At 31.6% G+C, this 22,389-nt stretch overlaps 2 protein-coding genes across 2 annotated transcripts in view; one reads left to right on the top strand and one right to left on the bottom strand.

Moving 5' to 3' along the window:
* Positions 1-3,685: 3,685 nt before the first annotated feature.
* Positions 3,686-21,525, bottom strand: LOC139512679 (proteasome subunit beta type-7-like). Its single transcript, XM_071300471.1, has 8 exons — positions 21,416-21,525; positions 13,622-13,703; positions 12,530-12,627; positions 11,317-11,457; positions 10,468-10,583; positions 9,218-9,276; positions 4,696-4,847; positions 3,686-3,900 (listed from the first exon to the last, which is right to left on the bottom strand). The coding sequence occupies exons 1-8, from the start codon at positions 21,472-21,474 to the stop codon at positions 3,786-3,788; spliced, it is 822 nt and encodes a 273-aa protein (XP_071156572.1). The 5' UTR covers positions 21,475-21,525; the 3' UTR covers positions 3,686-3,785.
* Positions 21,526-21,543: 18 nt separating this feature from the next.
* Positions 21,544-22,389, top strand: part of LOC139512678 (uncharacterized) — a 33,627-nt gene continuing 32,781 nt past the window's right edge. Inside the window, exon 1 of the mRNA XM_071300470.1 lies at positions 21,544-21,654. The gene's annotated coding sequence lies outside the window, so the exon portion shown is untranslated. The remainder of the gene's footprint in view (positions 21,655-22,389) is intronic.

Below are 22,389 nucleotides of genomic sequence, written 5' to 3'. Positions count from 1 at the left end.
TTAGAATCGGCATATCAAAGAACCCCAATTATTCAATTTTTGATGAAATCAAACAAAGTTTAATTTTGGACCCTTTGGACCCCTTATTCCTAAACTATTAGGACCAAAACTCCCCAAATCAATCCTAACCTTCCTTTTATGGTCATAAACCTTGTGTTTAAATTTCATAGATTTCTGTTTACTTATACCATGGAAGTAATATTGGAAGGAATAACATCGTCGTCACTTCAAAGGTTTCATCTGCGTTACCGCCCATCTTTCAATAACTCGTTAATTGGTTCAATATCTGGCATGGAAGTTTATTCTCCGCATGTGATCGATCAAATCACTGACACTTATCGGTCATTTTCGTGTTCACGGAGAACTACGAACAGACAAGTTTTTGTCGAATATACATGTGAAGTAACCCGAATAGTCCATTCGTTAAATTCCGTTGATGTACGCTGCCGAAAAGAGTCATTCGTTCAATCTTTATTTTAGTCCAATTTTTCCCTATTTTTGGTTAGTTTGAACTTAATAGTTAAAACCGACAGCTATCACATACGAAATTGGAGAACAAAGTTGTGTCATTTCAATTTTAAAATTTACAGACAATTAAAAAACCATTTCCGTATAAAGTTAAGAAGATGACTGTACAAAAAAATACGTTTGGACACCCTTTATTAAATACGAAAAATCTAAATCACTCGTGTATTTATAGTCAATTAAATTATTAACAATTCTAAACGGTTCTATCCTTCAATTTAAGTTCTTGATACATAAACTAATTTGTGTAAAAATGAATTTACCGTAAGACAGATAGATGCAAGCCCATTTCGTCGGTTTGTTATATTTTTTGCTGTATAGCTTATTATATTAATACAAGCATTCCACAATAAACACTTTTTAAATATATATTTACGAAAATATTATCCCCGTTTTAGTTGTCCAGTTTCAATAATGCAATCAATGACATTTATGACATATACATAAATTTAGAATACTTGAAAGTAAATATTATTTCATTCAATCTCGATAAACTTTGCACATTTCAACAGTAAAAAAATCTATGCCTACATTTGCCTACATTATTTTGTTAAACATCATGTGAAACCTGATCGATTCATCGGTATTTAACTGTTTAACTCGGGATCCGCTTTTAACCGGAAAATACTTTTAGAACAGTTTAAAACAAACGGTAAAAAGCAAAAATATGCTAAATTAAATACAATTTTCCATGTTAAACTGCTGTAGTTTGAACAATTCTCGTCCGTTTTTCAAGTTTTTTTCACCATTCGATTTCTTTCTAAAGGTAGATATTCTATGTGATACAGCGCTACCTTGTTATTAATAAACTAGGGATTTCCCACAGGTGCGCTATAATTACCGGACTCGATAAAACCACGTGACTGATAAGAAATTCCAGATGCCTTTTACAACCGCGGTAACGCAGATAGTAACCAAAGGCGTCTTACCGCTGAGACTATAATTGGATGAAATCGTATGACTTTAGTACAGAGCTCAGCATGCTATAAATACATGCTAATTAGTCGTTGTTATTCCTTCTAAATATTACTTCCATCCTTACACTAAAGGTATGGTGTGAAAACCAAGAAAAATGCTTATTTGGGCCCCTTTTTGGCCCCTAATTTCTTAACTGTTGGAACCAAAACTTCCAAAATCAATCCCAACCTTCCTTTTGTTGTCATAAACCTTGTCTCAAAATTTCATAGATTTCTATTCACTTAAAGGCGCACTAGCTGTCAAATTCATGGTCACCGATTTGACTCAAGTTCTCATATTTGATTTATAACAATGTAAAACATTTATCCAAACTATCAAAAGTGTAAAATAAACAGTTTACAGAGCATGGGGTAGATAATGTATAGGTTCGTTTCGTGTGTATTTTAGTCCAGACGCCATCTAATTACCTACCGATTTGACCTCAGATGACCATATAAGCGATGTAAACATAAATAAAGATATGAATAGATTAAACCAACACGTGCAATTGGATTTTTATAGGTCTGTTTGATTTTATTTTAAAGATTAGAAATAGATGTTTCTCATTGTTTTTAACCGTATACGAATGATTTTATGTGTATCGAATTAGTAATCGAATGATTTATCGTAGTTTCACTTTCATTGTTGACATTCTTTTTCTTTAAATAACCAGTACACGTACAATGCGTGCGTTGTCAAACTCAAGTTAGGGGTTAAATTGAAGTTCACATGAATACGAATTTAAAGAGGTCGACTCATTCACTTGCAAGTGAATTACTAATTATCAATGTTTCTTAGCGTAAATTGACAAAATTGAACCTTTTTAGCTGCAAAAAGCGAATTGTTATTTCACTATTTCACTTTCATTATTGATTGAACAGAAAAAAAATCAAACTTTATATTTTTGATATATCTCGTAGCTAGTGCCCCTTTAAACTAAAGTTATAGTGGGAAAACCAAGAAAATGCTTATTTGGGCCCTTTTCGGCCCCTAATTCCTAAAATGTTGGGACCAAAACTCCCAAAATCAATCCCAACCTTCCTTTTGTGGTCATAAACCTTGATTTAAAATTTCAAAGGTTTCTATTTACTTTTACTGAAGTTAGAGTGCGAAAACTAAAAGTATTCGGACGACGACGCCAATGTGATACCAATATACGACCAAAAAATTTTCAATTTGCGGTCGTATAAAAAAGGTACACAGAAACCTTGTCAGTAAATAATAGCTGCTATGGCACTGACTTTATTAGGGTCATCCAAACCACATGGGACAGTCACAAAAAGCATGGTAAAATTTTGACATTTATGATTCAAAAGATAACATCAAGAAACAAAACTTTGCCCAAATTTCAGTCTCATCTATATAGTTACTACGGCCTTGACCTTCAACCCTAAAATAGATGGGGCATTGTCAAGCTTATTCCTTATGGGTTAAGGTTTTGTCAGGAAATTGATGAAAAGTTGCTGTTTGTACCAGGACAACAATTCATCAAATGATCATATCTATAATAAATAAACTTCAAGGTAACATAAACAACACCTGCATACAGAGTATATATCTCCTAGTTGATGCAACATTCAAGGGCTTGTATTTCCTTGATAGAGGGTTGCTGCTCACATGGTGAAGTTGAAATCATTCTTGATAAATTTTACTGATGCCATCACAAGTTCATTGACCCATTGTTTCACAGATGATGACTCAAATGTTCTAATAGTTGTTTCTACAATATCATCCTTTTCCAGAATATGACCTTCTGAATTAAACTAATCACCAGGTTTGTACTGGCATGAGCAACACAATGGTGCTATATCATGTATATGTGCAGCATGATCGGGTTACCCTTTTGGAGCATCTGAGATCAATCCCAAAAATGTTGTTGGGGTATGTGTTGCTCATTCTTTAGTTTTCTATGTTGTGTTTTGTATACTGTTGTTTGTCTGGTTTTTTTCTTTTTAGCCAACACTTTGTAGGTTATTTTTTACTTTGTCTCGTAGGTATCTTTTACGTATCTTTTTAAATGAATATAACAAAATATCTGTCCACATGCAGATCTTCAGTACATGTATTTGTCAATTAGATTGCATTCCCTTGACCATATCAAAGCTAAACAGACTATTTGCAAGAAAATTGTTTAAATAGTGAGGTGTATGATAAAAGTAAAAAACATATATTGAAAAGAAAACATATCAATATCAAAATATAGTTTTAAATGAAATGAATTGTATTTTTATTCATCACAATATAAATGTTCAATTCCTAAGATGATAACAGCACTTTTAAATAATAAACTGACAGAAATGTTATTATGTTTCCATTGGTTCAGCTCGTACAGTTGTTCTAACAACATCAAAATCCAGTTTCTTCTGTGTTGTTTTCAATACGGCAGTTGTACCTTTCTTGTATCTATATACTCCTTGTCTGAAAAAAAAAGGAAAAACAATGAGATACATGTACTGGTACTTGTAGAATCAAAATATAGTGCTTGTAAAAGATATATATAAAGATGTCATGAAAATATATGGAAAAAATCTAAATAAAAAATTAGAATCATTCACAATGCAAGGTCTATTGAAGCATTTCTATCGAATTTCAATTTGAGTGGAGTACAAATAAAATTGAAGTTAAAAACAACAAAATATCTGGAACCCTGTATTCTTTATTGATGCCAAAATAAAACTCTATATTATCAATACCACAAACAAGGAGAAAAACAGTCAATGCAATTTGACTGCACAAAAAGCACAGTTTTTCTCTCTTATAGTTCTTTTTCTCTTATGTGTAAATCCAAATCATTTAAGGATGTTTCATGGTCATATCAGCTATATTGTATTTACCTCTTGCTTTTTTTAAGAATCTTATTATTTCTTAATAATTAGTGACAAGCATTTGATAACTGAAAGCAGTCTTTCATGTGGTATTTTTTTGTCTAGTTTTTCTTGAATCTATCTTTCCATATTGCTATCACAGTTTTAAAGGTGCTTTTTTTTCAGAACTGATGTGCAGGGTATATTATTGTCTTTACCTTTTTTTGTTATTCCAGTGATGGAGAATTAAAAGAAAACTACTGGGAGCTTAAAAAAATACATTATATGTTTATTTGCCTGCTAAAAAAGTGTCAAACTGGCATATTAATGATTTCTTGTGTAATGTTAAAAGTTGAATCCATATAGTTTTAATATGTATAAGGTAGGTATAGGTGTAAGCTTTAATTACCTCTTTCCTTTGAGATTAGCTTCGTCATAAGGTCGTAAGTATTCTACTTTGTCTTTAGTGATCACACATAAGTCAATATTGCTACCAGATCCTAAATCATTAAAGATACCCCCAGCAATAGCATTTCTTACTAACTTCATGGCATCTTCTTTCTGTAAAATATAAAATTTCAAAATGTAGATAAATCATGTGTTATTAAAGTATGAAAGACGACAGTTTTAATCAAACAATTGATTTAATGTATTGCCAAAATTTGTATGGTTAAATTATCATTTGTAAAAATATGGATAAAGCCTTGTAAATTAAAATGTATCTAATTGAGTAAATACTCATATCTGAATATTGTTTCTTTTCAAACAAATCTTGTATATTGGTACTTCTACATTTTTATTGCACATATTCTCAGTACATGTACTTATAATTGTAATATTTATTCAGTATTTGATTAAAATCACTTTATTTTCAAAATTAAATCTAAATACCTGTCCAATGTATATATAGTTATAATATTAATTGAGTATTAGATAAAACTGCTTGATTTAAATTTACATAATGTGGATTCATTAATTTTTATTAGTACCACTGTACATTAAGTAAAACTTGCATGTTTGTGAATTTCAATTTCATGTTTCAAAGTCTACGTACAAGTCTATAAACATTTTGTCATTCATATGTCATATGAAATCAACGGAAAATTAGTCTCCAACCAATAATAATGAATCCACAGTATAAAAGGTTATACAAATACTAATATTCATCAGGCAGATGAGATCTAGGGTGTTATATTTTTTACTTTTAACCTAATTAATTCTATCCACTGGAGTAAAATAACAAGAGGCTCTTCATGAGTCTGATATAGTTTACATTTTTTATTTGGCTATACTTTTTGGACCTTTTGGATTATTGCTCTTCATCTTTTATATAAGCTTTGGATTCAAATATTTTGGCCATGAGCATCACTGAAGAGACATGTATTGTTGAAATGCGCATCTGGTGCAGGAAAATTGGTACTGTTAATGTTATTACATGCAATTTCAGTTTCAGGCATTTGACTTATTTGTTGAACAATTTTGTCATTTACACTTAAGTGTTTCTATAATAAAATTAAAGACCAGATGCTCCGAAGGGCGCAGCTTTATATGACTGCAGAGTGCAGAGGTCGAATCCTGAACACTTGGGGCAAGTATAGACACAACATTCAAGCTTGATACAGCTCTGAATTTGGATTGTGATTAAATAGTTGACACAACATAGGTTTCTTACACAGAATAAATGTGGTCTAAGAACTTAAACTTAAAAACTTAAAAAATTTATAAATTGGACATTTACCTATTATGGTCCAATATATCCAAAATCTAAATACATGGTTAGATTCAGCATATCATAGAACCCCAAGAATGCAAATTTTGATGAAATCAAATAATGTTCAATTCTAGACCCTTTAGACCTCAATGTGGACCAATTTGATAACTGGGCCCAAATATTAACAAGAGGCTGTCACAACGACAGCAAACCGGATTTATTAATATTTATTTGTGTCCTGGCAATATCACAAGAACCATTACTGAGGAATGGTGAAAGTGAAAATTGTCAATATCAAATTTGACCTCCATTTTGTCTTCAGTATCAACATATTAAAATTTGAAAAGCTTAGATTGAATGGTTCATGAGTTAATGCAACAACGTGAATGGAAACGCCATTTTACAATCTTTCAAGAACCATAACGCCTGAACGGTAAAAGTCAAAATCGTCATTATTGAACTTGACCTCTAGTATGTCATCAGTAACAACATATAAAAATTTCAAAAGCTTTGGTTGAATGGTTCATGAAAAAATGCACATACACGACTGGAAACACCATTTTTCAATCTTTCAAGAACCATAACTCCTGAACGGTGAAAGTCAAAATCGTCAATATTTAACTTGACCTCTATTTTGTCATCAGTCACAACATATTAAAATTTGGGAAGCTTTGGTAGAACAGTAAATGCGTAAATGCACGGACACAACTGGAAACTCCATTTTTCAATCTTTCAAGAACCATAACTCCTGAACGGTAAAGGTCAAAATCGTCATTATTGAACTTGACCTCCATTTTGTCATCAGTAACAACATATTAAAATTTGGGAAGCTTTGGTAGAACAGTTCATGCGTGAATGCACGGACACGACTGAAAACTCCATTTTTCAATCTTTCAAGAACCATAACTCCTGAACGGTAAAAGTCAAAAATCGTCATTATTGAACTTGACCTTCATTTAGTTATCAGTAACAACATATTAAAATTTTAAAAGGTTTGGCTGAACGGTTCATGAATTAATGCACGGACAACATTTGATTGCCGCCCGCCCGGCCGCCCGCCGTACATCCCCAAATCAATAACCGACATTTTTGTCACAAAAATCCGGTTAAAAATCTAAATACATGGTTAAATTCAGCATATTGAAGAACCCCATATATATATATATTCAATTTTTGTTGAAATCAAACAAAGTTTAATTTTAGACCCCGATTGGGACCAACTTGAAAACTGGGCACATAATCAACAAGAGGCTGTCACAACGACAGCAAACCGGATTTATTAATATTTATTTGTGTCCTGGCAATATCACAAGAACCATTGCTGATGAATGGTGAAAGTGAAAATCGTCAATATCAAATTTGACCTCCATTTTGTCATCAGTATCAACATATTAAAATTTGAAAAGCTTAGATTGAATGGTTCATGAGTAAATGCAACAACTTGAATGGAAATGCCATTTTACAATCTTTCAAGAACCATAACTCCTGAACGGTAAAAGTCAAAATCGTCATTATTGAACTTGACCTCTATTTTGCCATCAGTAACAACATATAAAAATTTCAAAAGCTTTGGTTGAATGGTTCATGAGAAAATGCACGGACACGACTGGAAACACCATTTTTCAATCTTTCAAGAACCATAACTCCTGAACGGTAAAAGTCAAAATCGTCTTTATTGAAGTTGACCTCTATTTTGTCATCAGTAACAACATATTAAAATTTGGGAAGCTTTGGTAGAACAGTTCATGCGTAAATGCACGGGCACGACTGGAAACTCCATTTTTCAATCTTTCAAGAACCATAACTCCTGAACGGTAAAAGTCAAAATCGTCATTATTAAACTTGACCTCCATTTTGTCATCAGTAACAACATATTAAAATTTGGGAAGCTTTGGTAGAACAGTTCATGCGTAAATGCACGGACACGACTGGAAACTTCATTTTTCAATCTTTCAAGAACCATAACTCCTGAACGGTTAAAGTCAAAATCGCCATTATTGAACTTGACCTTCATTTAGTTGTCAGTAACAACATATTAAAATTTTAAAAGCTTTGGTTGAACGGTTCATGAGTTAATGCACGGACAACATTTGATTGCCGCCTGCCCGCCCGCCCGACTGCCCGACCGCCCACCGTACATCCCCAAATCACTAACCGACATTTTTGTCACAAAAATCCGGTTAAAAATCTAAGTATATGTTTAGATTCAGCATATCAAAGAACCCCAAGAATTAATTTTTGTTAAAATCAAACTATGTTTAATTTTGGACCCTTTGGACCTTAATGTAGACCAATTTAAAAACAGGACCAAAAATTAAGAATCTAAATACACGGTTAGATTTGGCATATCAAAAAACCTCAATAATTAATTTTTTGATGAAATCAAACAAAGTTTAATTTTGGACCCTTTTGGTTCCCAATTCCTAAACTGTTGGGACCAAAACTCCCAATCCCAACCTTCCTTTTGTGGTCATAAACTTTGTGTTAAAATTTCATAGATTTCTATTTACTTATACTAAAATTATTGTGCAAAAACCAAGAAAAATGCTTATTTGGGACCTTTTTCTGGCCCCTAATTCCTAAACTGTTGGGTCCAAAACTCCCAAAATCAATCCCAACCTTATGGTCATAAACCTTGTGTTTAAATTTCTAAGATTTCTATTTACTTTTACTAAAGTTATAGTGCAAAAACCAAATGTCCTTGGATGACGACGATGACGACGCCAACGTCATACCAATATACGACTAAAAAATTTTCAATTTTTGCGGTCTTATAATAATACATAACCCAAAAAGTAAAATTTCCTAAAAAATTAACTATGTCTTGACAGTTACCCAAGTTGTCTGAAGAAACCTATTTAACACTTTCAACTATGTCAGTTTTGCACTTACTGCTTTAGTTTTTGAGATGAACGCCAAAATTTTTGTCTGACCTCAATGTTCTATTTTTAGAAACTGCCCAAATGTTTTTAAATGGATCAAATCCAAGAATACAATCTTTACACAAGATACCTTATTGAACATTCATAAAAGTTGTTAAGTATTTGGCCAAGTAGTTTCAGAGGAGAAAATTCTTGAAATAGTTTATGACGACAACAGACGACGATGGAGACAAGCGATTATGGAAGCCAAATGGTGGCATAAGATCACATAGGACCTTTTTGGTCAGTGAGCAAAAAAATAACAAAGATTTTAACTCTACAAAGAAATAAATTGCTACCTCCATATTTGGTTTGAAACCATCTTCAAATACAGCCATAGCAGCAAGGGATCCAGAACCTAGAAAAAGATAATAAAATACAGATGGTGTATTAATTAAAATATTGTAATTAAACTATAAATTATATGTTTCTATGTTAACATTGTTTTGTAGTAACTATAAATATGATTATGTATTTGCCAATAGTTACACATGTAAAGGAGTAAGTTCGGTAAGTGCCATATTTGGCCCCAATTATAAAGTTCATGGTTACAAGACAATAATTGTTTTAAGTTGCCTTAAAGACATGTGAAAAAGTTAAACAGAGCTGTTTTTGTCAAAGTTTAATTCTAAAACAACGATTTTTACATTCCAAAACGGTCAAGATAAGGGATTTTGGTGAAATATGACAAAATCAGCGGGATTTGAACCAAATAAAGGACCAGGAAACATAGAGTGCAGGCGTCGACAAGCTTAATATTCAAATAAGACATGTTAAATGTCTTCACAAACATTATTTTAAAAGATCTTTGTTGTCGACGTATGCGCTCTATGTTTCCTGTCAAATAATCCTTGGAAATTTACCCATTTTCATTGATTTTTTCGTGAAAAATCAATATGAGTACAACTTGTGACGTCATAATGAAACGCAGAAACGTAAAATTTTAAACAAAATGGCTTATATCCTATCTAGTCAATGTATTAGCTATAATTTATCGTGATATTGGTCAATAAATCCGAATTTGAAATTTACACTAAAAAAGTGGGCCATTTTAGGACCTTATCGAACATACTCCTTTGTCTGAGTGTTACAAATCTCAAGGTAATTAGTTTAAGCCAATATTTAACAGTATCATCAAGTCTTTTTATACAGCTGAAGTGAAGTGAATTTTAAAACTGGACACTAAACTACTGTACTTTGTATTAAGGTTAATACATTAAAATGTAGGAGGATAGTTTTTTTTTATTTTTGGACATGGGTTGTGGGTGATTTATGGTCATACCACATCTTCTTATATCTATATATGTCCATTTAATGTATATAAAACTAAACATAGTATGCTGGTTATGAGTGATTTTGGCTGTCCCGTCCTTCCCAATATCATCAATTTAAATGGATTAGCCATAGTGGTGGACATTTTCAAATTATTGAGATTGTGTAAAATAGCAAGAAGACAAACATTTTAATAGATATTCCAAACACAACGGAAAAAATATATTTCATTTGTAACCACAACATTTTTTCAAAATAAACTGGTAATTACACCTACCCATTGTAACATAGGGTAACTTGTCTGTAGATCCATGCGGGTATACACTGTATAAGTGTGGTCCAGTACTGTCAACCCCTCCCAGTACAAGGGCAGCACTGATGTGACCATGGTACCTGCACATAGAAAACATTAAAGTTGTACATGTAATATCTGTATATCAATCTTCAGCAACATGTACATTGTGTAGTTAATATTTTGCTATCATCAAAATTATAATAAAGTAATAGGTCACATAGCTTGTATTTTCTAGCCACACTGATTTTACCATAGTGCTTGATTTGTAAAGAGTATTTTGTTTATAATGTATTTTTTGACATATGAGGGTAAAATAATCGCACTTTTTTCAATGACATTTACATGTAAAATTGCCCTTTTTCTGACTAGCACCCTGCCTTTTAAAATTTTGACTAGAACACTGCACAGGTTGAGAAAAAATGGCACATTTTATAGGATTTTACAGGGGAAAAGGCTGTATTTTAGAAAATAAAACAAAATTTAATAAATTTAAACATGAGAAGGTCACTCTGAAAAATCATTTTAGAAAAAAAGATATTTCTAATGGGAGTAACTGTTATCTCCCCTTAAAGGCGAATTTTTAAAAATTAAATCATTAATTTGGTGGTTTGTTTCAATCAAATCTTTGTATATATAGTATAAAAACTGTTACTCTTCCTTCCCACTGATGGTGTCAATCTTAATTACAATGTTTCAGCAAACAACCATCTCTTGTGGAGAGTTGTCTCATTGAAAATCATGTATATACCACAGCTTTTTTATAACCAACTTTTGTTCAACGTTGCTCCAAAATCGTGGATATTTCTGTACATCAAATTTTGTTACTATTACCTAAACAGCATCTGTTTGAGGAGACGATTTGCTGTACATACACGAGGCATTCTGTTAGTATTAAGACGATGAAGTTCAAGCTGAGAGGAAATCATATTAGTGGTCATTTCTGTATCAGCTGCAGTTCCAGCTCCACAACAACTGTAAAATACATAAACAAATGTATACTGAGGATTCATTTATATTAGTGAGTGACCATTTCGTGGATTAAGGAAAACATATTCGTGGATATTTAATTTTGTGGTTTTGCCAGTCTGTGTACAACAATCCTAAGCGAAACTTGTCATTTGTTGAACATTCAATTTCGTGGTTTACCTATAAATACCCACAAATCCACGAAAATTGGTATCCAACTAATACATGTAATAATCATGAATCGACAGTATGGTATATTCTGTGGATTAACCCACTCCTCCATAATGACGCCTTTTGACGCCACCTCCTTTACTGCATAATGACGCCTTTTGACGCCTGTGTAGTACCTCAGTTGAAATGCTTTGACTACAAAACGTTTGCATCAGACTTAAAAAAAATTGTATCCAATATGAAAAGGATATTCATGATAATTATCTGACTTGAATTTCATTGATGAAATATTGGTTTTCATAATGCATTAACACTTTAAAACTGATGTTTTTTAACTGAAAAAAATCCTATATGCAAATCAGGTATATATGAAAGAAAAAAAAATCCATGGAGGAAAGGGTTAACCACTAGATATTTTTTTTTGTAGGCATTGTAATTTAATAGGTATACAGATCTACTCATAGTTAAACCACCTGCTTCTCCAATCTGTTTACACATTATTGCAAAGGCTGTTCCAAAATAGGTTGTAATGGTGACCAAATTAATTGTGGTGGTTGCATTTTCATTCTAATTTTTGGACAATTATATAACTAAATTGAAAATTTTATACTGTGGGTAGTTAGTGTCTAACAAAGTGGCTCCCCCATATTATTTTTATTCATAACAAATACATATTTACATTAAATTTCATTATATTAAATTTTTTTAATAATTTGGCATAAAAACTAATCTGAGGTAGGAAAATATTTTCAAAACACAAAATGGCAAGTTTGCAAAATCTGTGATATATTGCAATTTTTTGTATATTTTCATTAAAACAAAGACATCACTAAAATATTAATCTTTTAAAAAAACACTATTCTTTCATCATACTTCGTGTACTTGAAAATAAAGGAAATGAACCTACTATATATTTGGTGATATGTAATGGATTTTACTGCAGTTTTTGTCAGCTACAATAGTATCTTCTGTGGCTCTGGTATCAGCTCCTAGTACTACACCATCCTACAATTATACAGTAAGGAAATATCTAATGGATCAAAATATCAAATCTACAGAAAAATATGTTTTTGTTATCAGCATCATAAATCCCATTTTATGACCATATTCTTTTGCATTTTAGCTTATTATCTCAACTCTTACAACTTTTCATCTTGCTCACAAATCTGGGGAATTTTCTGTCCAAAATAGGAAAATATCAACCCTTTTCAATTTTTCCAAGTGCAGATAGAATAAAAATCTACTATAACTATCAGTCAGGGGTACATTTTTTATGCCTCATTAATGGGAATTATGTTTTCTGGTCTGTGCATCCATCCATTCGTCAGTCCATCTGTCTGTCCGGCTTCAGTTTAAAGTTTTTGGTCTAGGTAGTTTTTGATAAAGTTGAAGTCCAATCAACTTGAAACTTAGTACATGTACACATGTTCCCTATGATATAATCTTTCTAATTTTAATGCCAAATTAGAGATTTACCCCCAATTTCACGGTCCACTGAACATAAAAAATGATAGTGCGGATGGGGCATCTGTGTACTGGGGACACATTCTTGTTGTACCTGCACAAGTTATATTTTTTTTTAATTGAAGAAGTTAATAATAATATACTTGAATCAGTAAATTGTTTGACATTTTTATATTTTGTATCATATTCATATTTTCTTGTAAGGTTTTGAATAATCTCCCCTTAATATTCTCAAAAAATTTACTTGTACAATTTTTTGTTTGTTTTATAAACCCTTAAAATTTTCCAATTTTGAGATGTAAATATGCCATAAATTTTATTTCTCTGGTTAGCTCATACTTAAACATATTGTAAGTAGTGTTTATATTTGACGAATTATTGTTAGCTGTATGTCTGTTGGCAATTTTAGACTGCGAATTATATACATAATTATACAAAAGTGAAGTTATAGCAAACATGGTGAGTTTAACACCTTGATAGACCATGTGTTTTGCAGCTCTATCATGGCTATGAACATGAACCCTTAAATTCTTACCTTGTAAATAACACCGCAGATTGTTGTTCCTGTCTTATAAGCAGTTGGTTGTTTAAGACCTTTTTGTTCAAGTAACAAATTTCTGAAAAAGCCAGAAGAAATCAATTAAGTTCAACAGTTATCATACACATATATTATTCATGGCCATTTTTATGGCTTTCAATACATATACAAGCATATTACTTAATTCTAATTTTGGAATAAAAGACAATAAAGAATCAAAGAGCTGATAGCTCTGAAGTGGAAGAAGGTGAATAAAAGGTAACTTGAATTACCATAAAAGCAGCCCCACTTACCCAGGCTGCTTTGTTCCATTATCGTTAAAATGTATTTTTTTCTTCAAACAAGAAAAGGTCATAAGTACATGGATTTCCCATCCGTACAATCATTTTCTATGTTCAGTTGACTATGAAAATTAGGTAAAATCTTTAATTTGGCAGTAATTAAGAAGATCATATCAAGAGGAACACATGTGTACTAAGTTTCAAGTTGATTGGATTTCAACTTCATCAAAAACTACCTCGACCATAAACTTTATAACCAGAAGCAGGACGGACGGACAGACTAGAAAACATATTGCCCATAAATGGAGCATAAAAATAGTAAGACTTGTTACATACCTGCCAACTTTTGAAAGTTCCCATATGGGTTTTTACTGCACAACAATTTTAAAGGTTACAATTTTTAGCGACGTATTTTGCAAGATCTGGATTGTCTAGAAAAAGTGTCATATTTGTATGATAAACTTACATGCCTTTTCCTTAAGTCTGTTTGCATGATTCTAGTCATATATTAAATCGGTAGAAAAAATATACATGAAGCTAGCAGACCAGGGTTTATTTTCCAGATTAAGAATATTAGATGCTTGTTGAAATTTCCAATTTTGAATTATGCACAAAGATGGACCTTTAACAGGTTGGGAACAACACTCCAAATGAGGGTAACCTAACTGGAAGATCATCACAACCCACTGTAAAAAATGAACACAAAATAGAATTTTTCAATAAAATGCTGAAAATAGGCTTTAAAGTATTAAAATGCATTGCAAAAAACAAATATTTCATTAAATAAATTTAAGTAGAATATTCCTATGATATTCCTTTTCATATTGGATACAAATTTTATTGAGTCTACTGCAGACACTTTGTAGTCAAAGTGTTTCAACTGAGGTACTACACAGGCGTCATTATGGAGTAAAGGGGGTGGCGTCAAAAAGCGTCATTATGGAGGAAAGGGTTAAGTACTGAATGGTCAAAACATCATGTTTTTTTATCGACATAAATTTTGTCATAAATGTAACCAAATGATGTAGAAATTGTGTTTTTTCTTCAAATTTCCATCAAATTGTAATGTTTATAGTTCCATTATTGCCTCTCTATTTGAATAAAATAAAATAATAAGAAGAATCTGTTTCTTGTTTTGTTTTGTTTTGGACAAATGATTGTTCACTGCTAGCAAATGAATCATTATATTTATATATCTTATCTGTATATATTTTTGTTCATGTCTTCATCTCCTTATCATTTGTAAATGTATAGACAAATAAGAAAGAAATAAGCTCCACATGTATATTTGCAACATCGTAAATTAATTAAAAACAACATTCTGTTGTAAACAAAATTATGATATAAACTTCAATTTAATCCTTGAAAGGAGGTCTAGATTGCTAAAATAATTTATAAATTTTAATTTTTTTATTTGTCCAAAATCATTTAAATTCATTTAATCAACATCCTTTTATGATTATTTGATTAAAATATTAATCATTTATAGTCTTTTTACAATTTACATTTTTAAAAGCAAAATAACTGAAAACAGGATAAAACAAAGGGAAGTAACAAAAAAGTATTTCAATATTCCCAATACACATCGTTTTGATAACACAACGGCAGTTAGCCGGAGGTAAACATCGTTGATTACCAGTATGTTTGACACCCAAGCTGTCAATTGAAGCCATATAATTATACATCTTCTTTGATGTTCAGGTAAAATTTAACACAGGTGTCAATTACACCCGTACAGTAGTAAGAAATGATCAAATATGGCGTCTGAAAAATTTCATACACGGGAGTTTTTTCTCCTAAACGGGAGGTTCACATGTATGTTACGAAGGGCATCTAATTCACATGACAAAGGAAAACCATGAATAAAGACAACACTTTATATATCCTTTTTATTTATATAAAAACAAAATCTTCTTGTCTGCAGGATTGCAAATTCGTAACTTCAAGGGCGAACTTGTAAACAGGGCGAGTTGTCCCGATACCAAATTCACGCATGCGTAATACAAATATCTACAGTTAAAACATCCTGTTACAAGTAAACAAATAACGTTCATGTGGATGAGATGAAATCTAATAATTTACATAAATAAAAGGGTCATATTTACGATAGTGATTGTTTTACAATCATAATTTACAAATTAAATGATTCAGATGCCTAATCATGTGTAAAAATCGGTGTCAGGAATCTAAGTTGTTTTGAAATTGTAATACACGAAATGAATGCGGCATACGGAGACTCAATGTCAATGGTCAGCCCCTTAAGTCTTCAGAAGACTTGACGTCTTCTTCCACTAAAAATTATCATTAATGAGTACCACTTGCAATGACTTGTACAGGTTATTTTTATTTACTTGAAGAAGTGAATATTTACATTGTATATACTTATACATTGTACAAGTAAATTTGTAAGATACTTACATGTATACATATGATACAAATGTAATCTATTTACTTGCATATGTATATTATCTTAATGGCTTATCTATGTCCCTTAATATTATACACATTCAGTTTTTTCTTCTAAAGTAAAATAGTTCTACTGTCCTTGGCTATATAAATAGCAAAACAGTCACTATAAATATATGATCACGATGAACGGATGGTTATTTAATGTCCAGTTATTGCTTTCTCCATGAGGGAATAAATAATAATCAGTCAGAGCTCAGACATAAACAAGTCTATTTCTGTTTTTGACTTAAAGAAGTTAAAACATGTATTCTTTATAAAAATGTGTTTTCAATTTTAGACTTATCTAAGTCACAAAATGACAGACTTGTTTAGGTCTATTTATGTTGATGAAAAAACTTAACTTGACTTGGTGGCCAAACTACACCACCTTTGACAGTAAAAACCTGTCTGAGAGTTCACAAGGACTTGATCTATCTATATTTAATTATCTAATTGAACATCCTTACTAAACACAGATGTTTTACCTCATTAAGTGTGGATCCAGGTGGTTGCATTGTAAGGTTAATTAACATGATCCCCGATTTTTCAGACTCTCATTCATATTTTTCTTTAGAAGATCTAGACAAGGCATTGGCTTTCAATGTTGTCATTATTTGATTTAGATGCATGACCTTTTTATAAGTATGCTTGGGTCTTGAAGTTGACCAATTTTGGTAACTTATCGACTTGTAGGAGTTGATATTTGCAACTGTTTGATTCTGGTCAATCATTTCTTGCTTAACAATATTTGACTTATTTAAGTCGTATTTTGTCTTGCATTAAAGGGAGACAAATCCTAAAACTTACAAATTTAGACATCTATAAGTCAAAAGCAGATTCAGACTTATTTATGTCTGAGCTCTGACTGATAATGGGTGACATTTCTCTATTAGTTAGAATGTGTCAGTTTTCAGATAATTTAATAAACTAAGTCTGAGGTGCTTTTTCTACCTCTTCTTTTTAGGCCAGAATTTTTTAATTTGTTGGTTTACGGATTCGCCGACTCGATTTTGCCGATTTCCAGAATAAAAATAAAATTCACTTTTCATGCTTTTTTATTCCCGCCAACCCTAACAAATGCATTATCCCTGAAAAATAATTAAAATATTCTTTTATTTATGAAATGAAATGCATTTATCACTATCAAAATTGATAACACTTTCTGTAGTGTAAAAAATAAAACTTCCAGTTTACGTTTCTAAAAATAGACAAATCAATTATAACATGTATAACTGACCTTGAAAAATCAGAAATGTCGTTTGCGCAAATAAGTTTGCGAAACGTAACCTTTAAAACCAATTACAAAATAAGTTGTTTCCCGTATTTGTCATCAGTCCGTAAGATGCATCATCTGATAGAAATAGACTTGTCCAAATGTGGACAGGTGGAAGACGTCAAGTTAAAGAACTGAATATTAAATAATCATTTGGAATTATCTTGTTTCATAAATCTATAATAAAAAATATCGTTCATTTGGATAAAAACCACAGTGTAGATACTATTCTGTACGCTATCCGGAAGTCGCGATTTTCGAAGCGATGATTTCCAACTGGCTAACAGGACGGTTTTGCCTATGGTAACTTTTCTCATCATTTGTTTACTCCTATATCTACAAAGTGCTTTGAACATCTACAAGGTGTATATAGCATCATAAATTTGAGTAACTGTAACAAAAACATACATTAGAATATAAAATATACGTGTGCATCACATCAACTTGGTAGAAAAAAGTGAAATCGATGGACAATTTTGCTCTCGTAGTACAAAGCAAATAATCTTTTATTGCAAATATTTGCATCAGTTTACAGTTTATATACTGTTTCAATATTCTTTTTGTATTTAAGTAGAATATTCGTATTTCCCATAAAAAAATAGTTTTCCTTGAGGATCCTAAAATAAATTACTGTACGATCAGTCTATAACTGACTGTATTCTAGAAGCGATTTCAGATTTTTTGACTGTATGACCAGTCGTGATTTTGAAGAAAAAACAACAGCAATTTGAAGGTATATACGTGTATATATGTGATATTATGAACTATCCCGGGAACTATAACATAAGTAATACATGATTCGCTTGTGGACTTTGTAATAGTGTATCGTTGCAGTTATCTGTTTAGCTATTATATTTTTAAAGATTATTTACACCGTCCGCCGTTGAACAATTGATGATAACATAAATCAAGATTGTCTCTTTTAAAATAACAAAAAATGGATAAAGACAGCTTTGCGTAGGGGGATAATTCATGTGATATAATTTTGGTAAGTTTACAGAAATAGAAGGTCCATAATGCATTAATCGAGTAAAAATGGAGCAATTTCAGAAAAGTTTAATGATTGGTTTAGGAGGTGTTGGAAATACCTGATGGGTGTCCCCATATAATGCAATGTTCAAGTCCGTATCTTATATAAAGTAACCCCATACAAGATTTTTACTAAAATTTGAAATAGACGGTTCACAATACAGTCATTATCATTTATGATAACATAAATGGAATCCCCTTTTCTCCTGGATTGGATCCCCTCTCCATTTAAAAATGGCCGGAACCCCCAATGTATATTAAGTTATTTATGAGAAGATGCGCTTACCAAACTGGCGAAACATATTGTACCGGTCCAACGGACGAACGGAAAGACGGAATTCTTTATCACTATAACCCCCCGCTTGACAAAGTGGTGGACAATTGAGTGTCAAAGAGACAGCTCTACATCTGTGATCAATTATTGGCTACAGTACGGCCTCGAATGTGTGTAAATACATGCATTTTTATATAACAACTAAATCTGTGTGTTTGTACAATTTTAAGAATAACGGAGGACATTTCTGAAACTTATATACTAGTATACATCAAACCTTTCTCTTATTTTAGCAACATTTAAACATCCTTATTCTTAATGTAGTAAGTCGAGTACACCCTATAAAGCTAAAACATGTTTCATAAGTTTTCAGGATGTGAATTCATTGAAATATATTTGTGTTATTTAGAAAAATGCCACCTTCTAATGTATCGTAAATAACTTTGAAATCACCACTAGAATACAGTGACATAAAGACTGATCATACAGTTTTAAATATACAAGCGAGACTGATCGTACAGTGAGAAATTCAAACAAGTGTAATTTTCTTATTTCTGGCTTCAAAGATCTGGTTGAAACTTTTACCACCACTTGAAATATACTTCATTTAGTTAATTAAGTCAGGTTTTTATGTTGATTTGTACACTAAGAGGGTAAAAAGATTGTGTTTAGGTTCGCCGACTGATTTTTCTTAGTGATGCACTTGAAAATCTCTTGATTAAGGCAAAGATACGAATAATGATTGTGCGGAATTTAATTCTTAACCATTTGAAAATATCGATGCCAGCTGAATTAATCATTAAGCAATGTACAGATGATCAACTTACCGTTTAATTCAGTATACCTATCAAATTTAAAATGTGATCCAAAAAGTTCTCGCTTCGAAAATCGCGACTTCCGGATAGCGTACAGAATAGTATCTACACTGTGAAAACAGTAATGCATGACACAGATTAACCCGATATCCTCGTTTTTTCCAGTGGACGAGTCTATTACGTTTGTTGACACGTGTGTTGAAACTTACTTTCATACTCGTGACGTTTTTACATTTTTTTTTCTTTATCAGTTTTTGTGCTTGAAGATCATAATTCGCCAAGTTTTCTGAAATTAATTTTCTTTGTACGTGCACCCCCCCCCCCCCCCCCTTTTGTTTACGGGAAATTATTAGAATGTCATGCGATGTTTATGACAGCTGATTTCATCGAACTAAAATCTAAGAAATGATGATAAAATAGCATCACAAACATATTGTTAGAAAGATAAAATATATATTTGTTTTCCATATTTTTCTGTCTTGAAAGATATTTTTTTTTCTTTTTTTTCCGACCGACCGACTCGACTTTTTCATGGGTAAAATCCGTAAACCAACAAATTAAAAAACCCTGGCCTTAGTGTTATAAAAAGAAAATTTTTATGAAATAGTGCATTTTTGTTTTAAATAAAGAGCTACAAATTTTAGCAATGGACAAATGTTTAATGAATCAAACAAGGACTCAGTTACCCATGTTAGATCTGCCATTTGTAACTTCTCAACCCTTATCGCTTCATTTATATTTACATTAAAGTACATGTAATTGAGCAAAAATCTCCAGAGTAATTACAATGGTTTATTTAAAAGTGCTCTATTTTAAGAACAAAAAGTAGATTTCTTTAAAATACAAAAATAGAAATTTATAAATCACACAAAAATAATTCATCATTCAAGATAAATAACGAATGTAACAGCAACTTAAAGGGTTGTGAAATGCAGAATGCATAGTTTTAATAAATAACATGAATAATTGGGTTCTACTTTGAATGAATTGGGTTTTTAAACACTCAGTAAAATATTAATTGAATTGGGTTTTCTATTGTATTAATACACCTTATCGCTATTTGTCAGCCATTACTGGACATCACAAAGGTTCCTTTAAATATTGACGTCATAATACAAAACATCTGACGCCACAATGTAAAAGTGATAATCACAAAAAAGGTAGGACATTGAAACTATGTAAAAAATTCTTGTCAAAATTATGTCTCAAAGTTACCCCCAAAATTTGCTCTTAAAGTCCAGACGTGAAAAATGGCTTCAGCCTTATGAAGTCGTAGGACGGCATCACAGAAAAATAATAAAATAGCTTTGCCAGACATTAAAATTATAAATTATTTGGACAATAAAAAAAAAATAAGAGTCTATTGTCTGTAATTTTGAAGACCAACAGCTCCCACCACAAAATACATATACAATGCTGAAGAAATCATCACATTTGAAAACCCTCTGAGCTTTTTTCTTGTAGATCAAAATGAAAATTCGTTAAATTTGTCATTTTTGTATACAAATAAATATTTTTTTCACACAAAGTTGCATAGTCATTGCTTGTCGTTTTCAAATGAGAAGATAATCGTTTCCAGGGTACTGAAAGAAGGGAAATTTATATTTAAAGATAATGCTGAAAAGGCGTCATTTGAACATTCATCATTATTATATCTAAAAATAGTTAAACCTCTGGCAATTATCGAAATTAAAACCACCGGTTGGTAACTCTGTGAGGGCAGCCATCATTCAATATTGTATCTGGTACCTTGGAGAGTTGAGTCTCACGAATCATAGTAATCATTGACCGGCAACCAGATGAAATATTCGCTCGGAACTCTTCTTGCATTATTGATAACAACTACATTTTGCGGGAGATTTCTTATTTTTCTTTAACCAAGAACTTGAAGAAGAAAGAAGATCAAGAAAGTAATGCAGAATAATTATGCAACACTAAATAATTTGATTTTTTAATTTTGTTTGTACAAATATGCTTGTTTGTTTGGTGAACTCTTCCTGCATTAGCTATCAAAAACTACAGTTCCAGTGGAAATTATCTGCTGACTATGTCATGGTACAGTTTACATGTCATATATATATATAAATTACACGTGTCTTATGTCTATCTCTAGATTCGCCTTCTGTGAAAAGATAACACTACGACTATTGAAGTTATATTTTTATACAGCGGATTTGGTCGAGTGGTCTAGAGCACTGGACATGAGGCTAAGCAATTGGTGCTGTAGTGTATTAAAGGTGTAAGTTAAAATCCTGTTGAGGGACAGACAAAAATTTATCAGCAGAAAACCTAACTCTAACACTGTTTGGTGTTATTTTCAGACTATGTATTTTTCATTTCCGTTCTCTGACTTAAGTTTGCCTCAACCAAATGCAATCAAACTTACATATATAGAATAGAAAAGAATAGAATATTTTTATTTCCCAAATTACAGGGCCCATAAAGGGCATAAAATCAGATACAATTGATTTACATAATTGGTAACAACAACAATAGTGGCATATACATATATATTTGGAATATAAGCGTTGGTCAGAATCAAGCTAAAAACCACACACATTGTATATATTGTGAATAAAAGAATAATAAAATTACATTATACATGTATATGTATTAATTCTCAAATTATTTACTTGACTTAGTGT

Source organism: Mytilus edulis, chromosome 2 (genome assembly GCF_963676685.1).
Source record: "Mytilus edulis chromosome 2, xbMytEdul2.2, whole genome shotgun sequence".
Taxonomy (NCBI): Eukaryota; Metazoa; Mollusca; class Bivalvia; order Mytilida; family Mytilidae; genus Mytilus; species Mytilus edulis.
The sequence above is the reverse complement of the archived record's forward strand: the minus strand, read 5'-3'. Positions and strand labels throughout refer to the sequence as shown.

What these genes read in the sequence shown, in the direction of transcription:
- LOC139512679 (XM_071300471.1), bottom strand. Translation starts at nt 21,474, where the DNA reads ATGATGGCTGCCCTCACAGAGTTACCAACCGGTGGTTTTAATTTCGAT. An exon ending in TCTGCGGTGTTATTTACAAG is followed by an intron (nt 12,628 to 13,621) that starts GTAAGAATTTAA and finishes GTATAATTGTAG; the next exon opens with GATGGTGTAGTACTAGGAGC. An exon ending in GTTTCAAACCAAATATGGAG is followed by an intron (nt 4,848 to 9,217) that starts GTAGCAATTTAT and finishes TATATTTTACAG; the next exon opens with AAAGAAGATGCCATGAAGTT.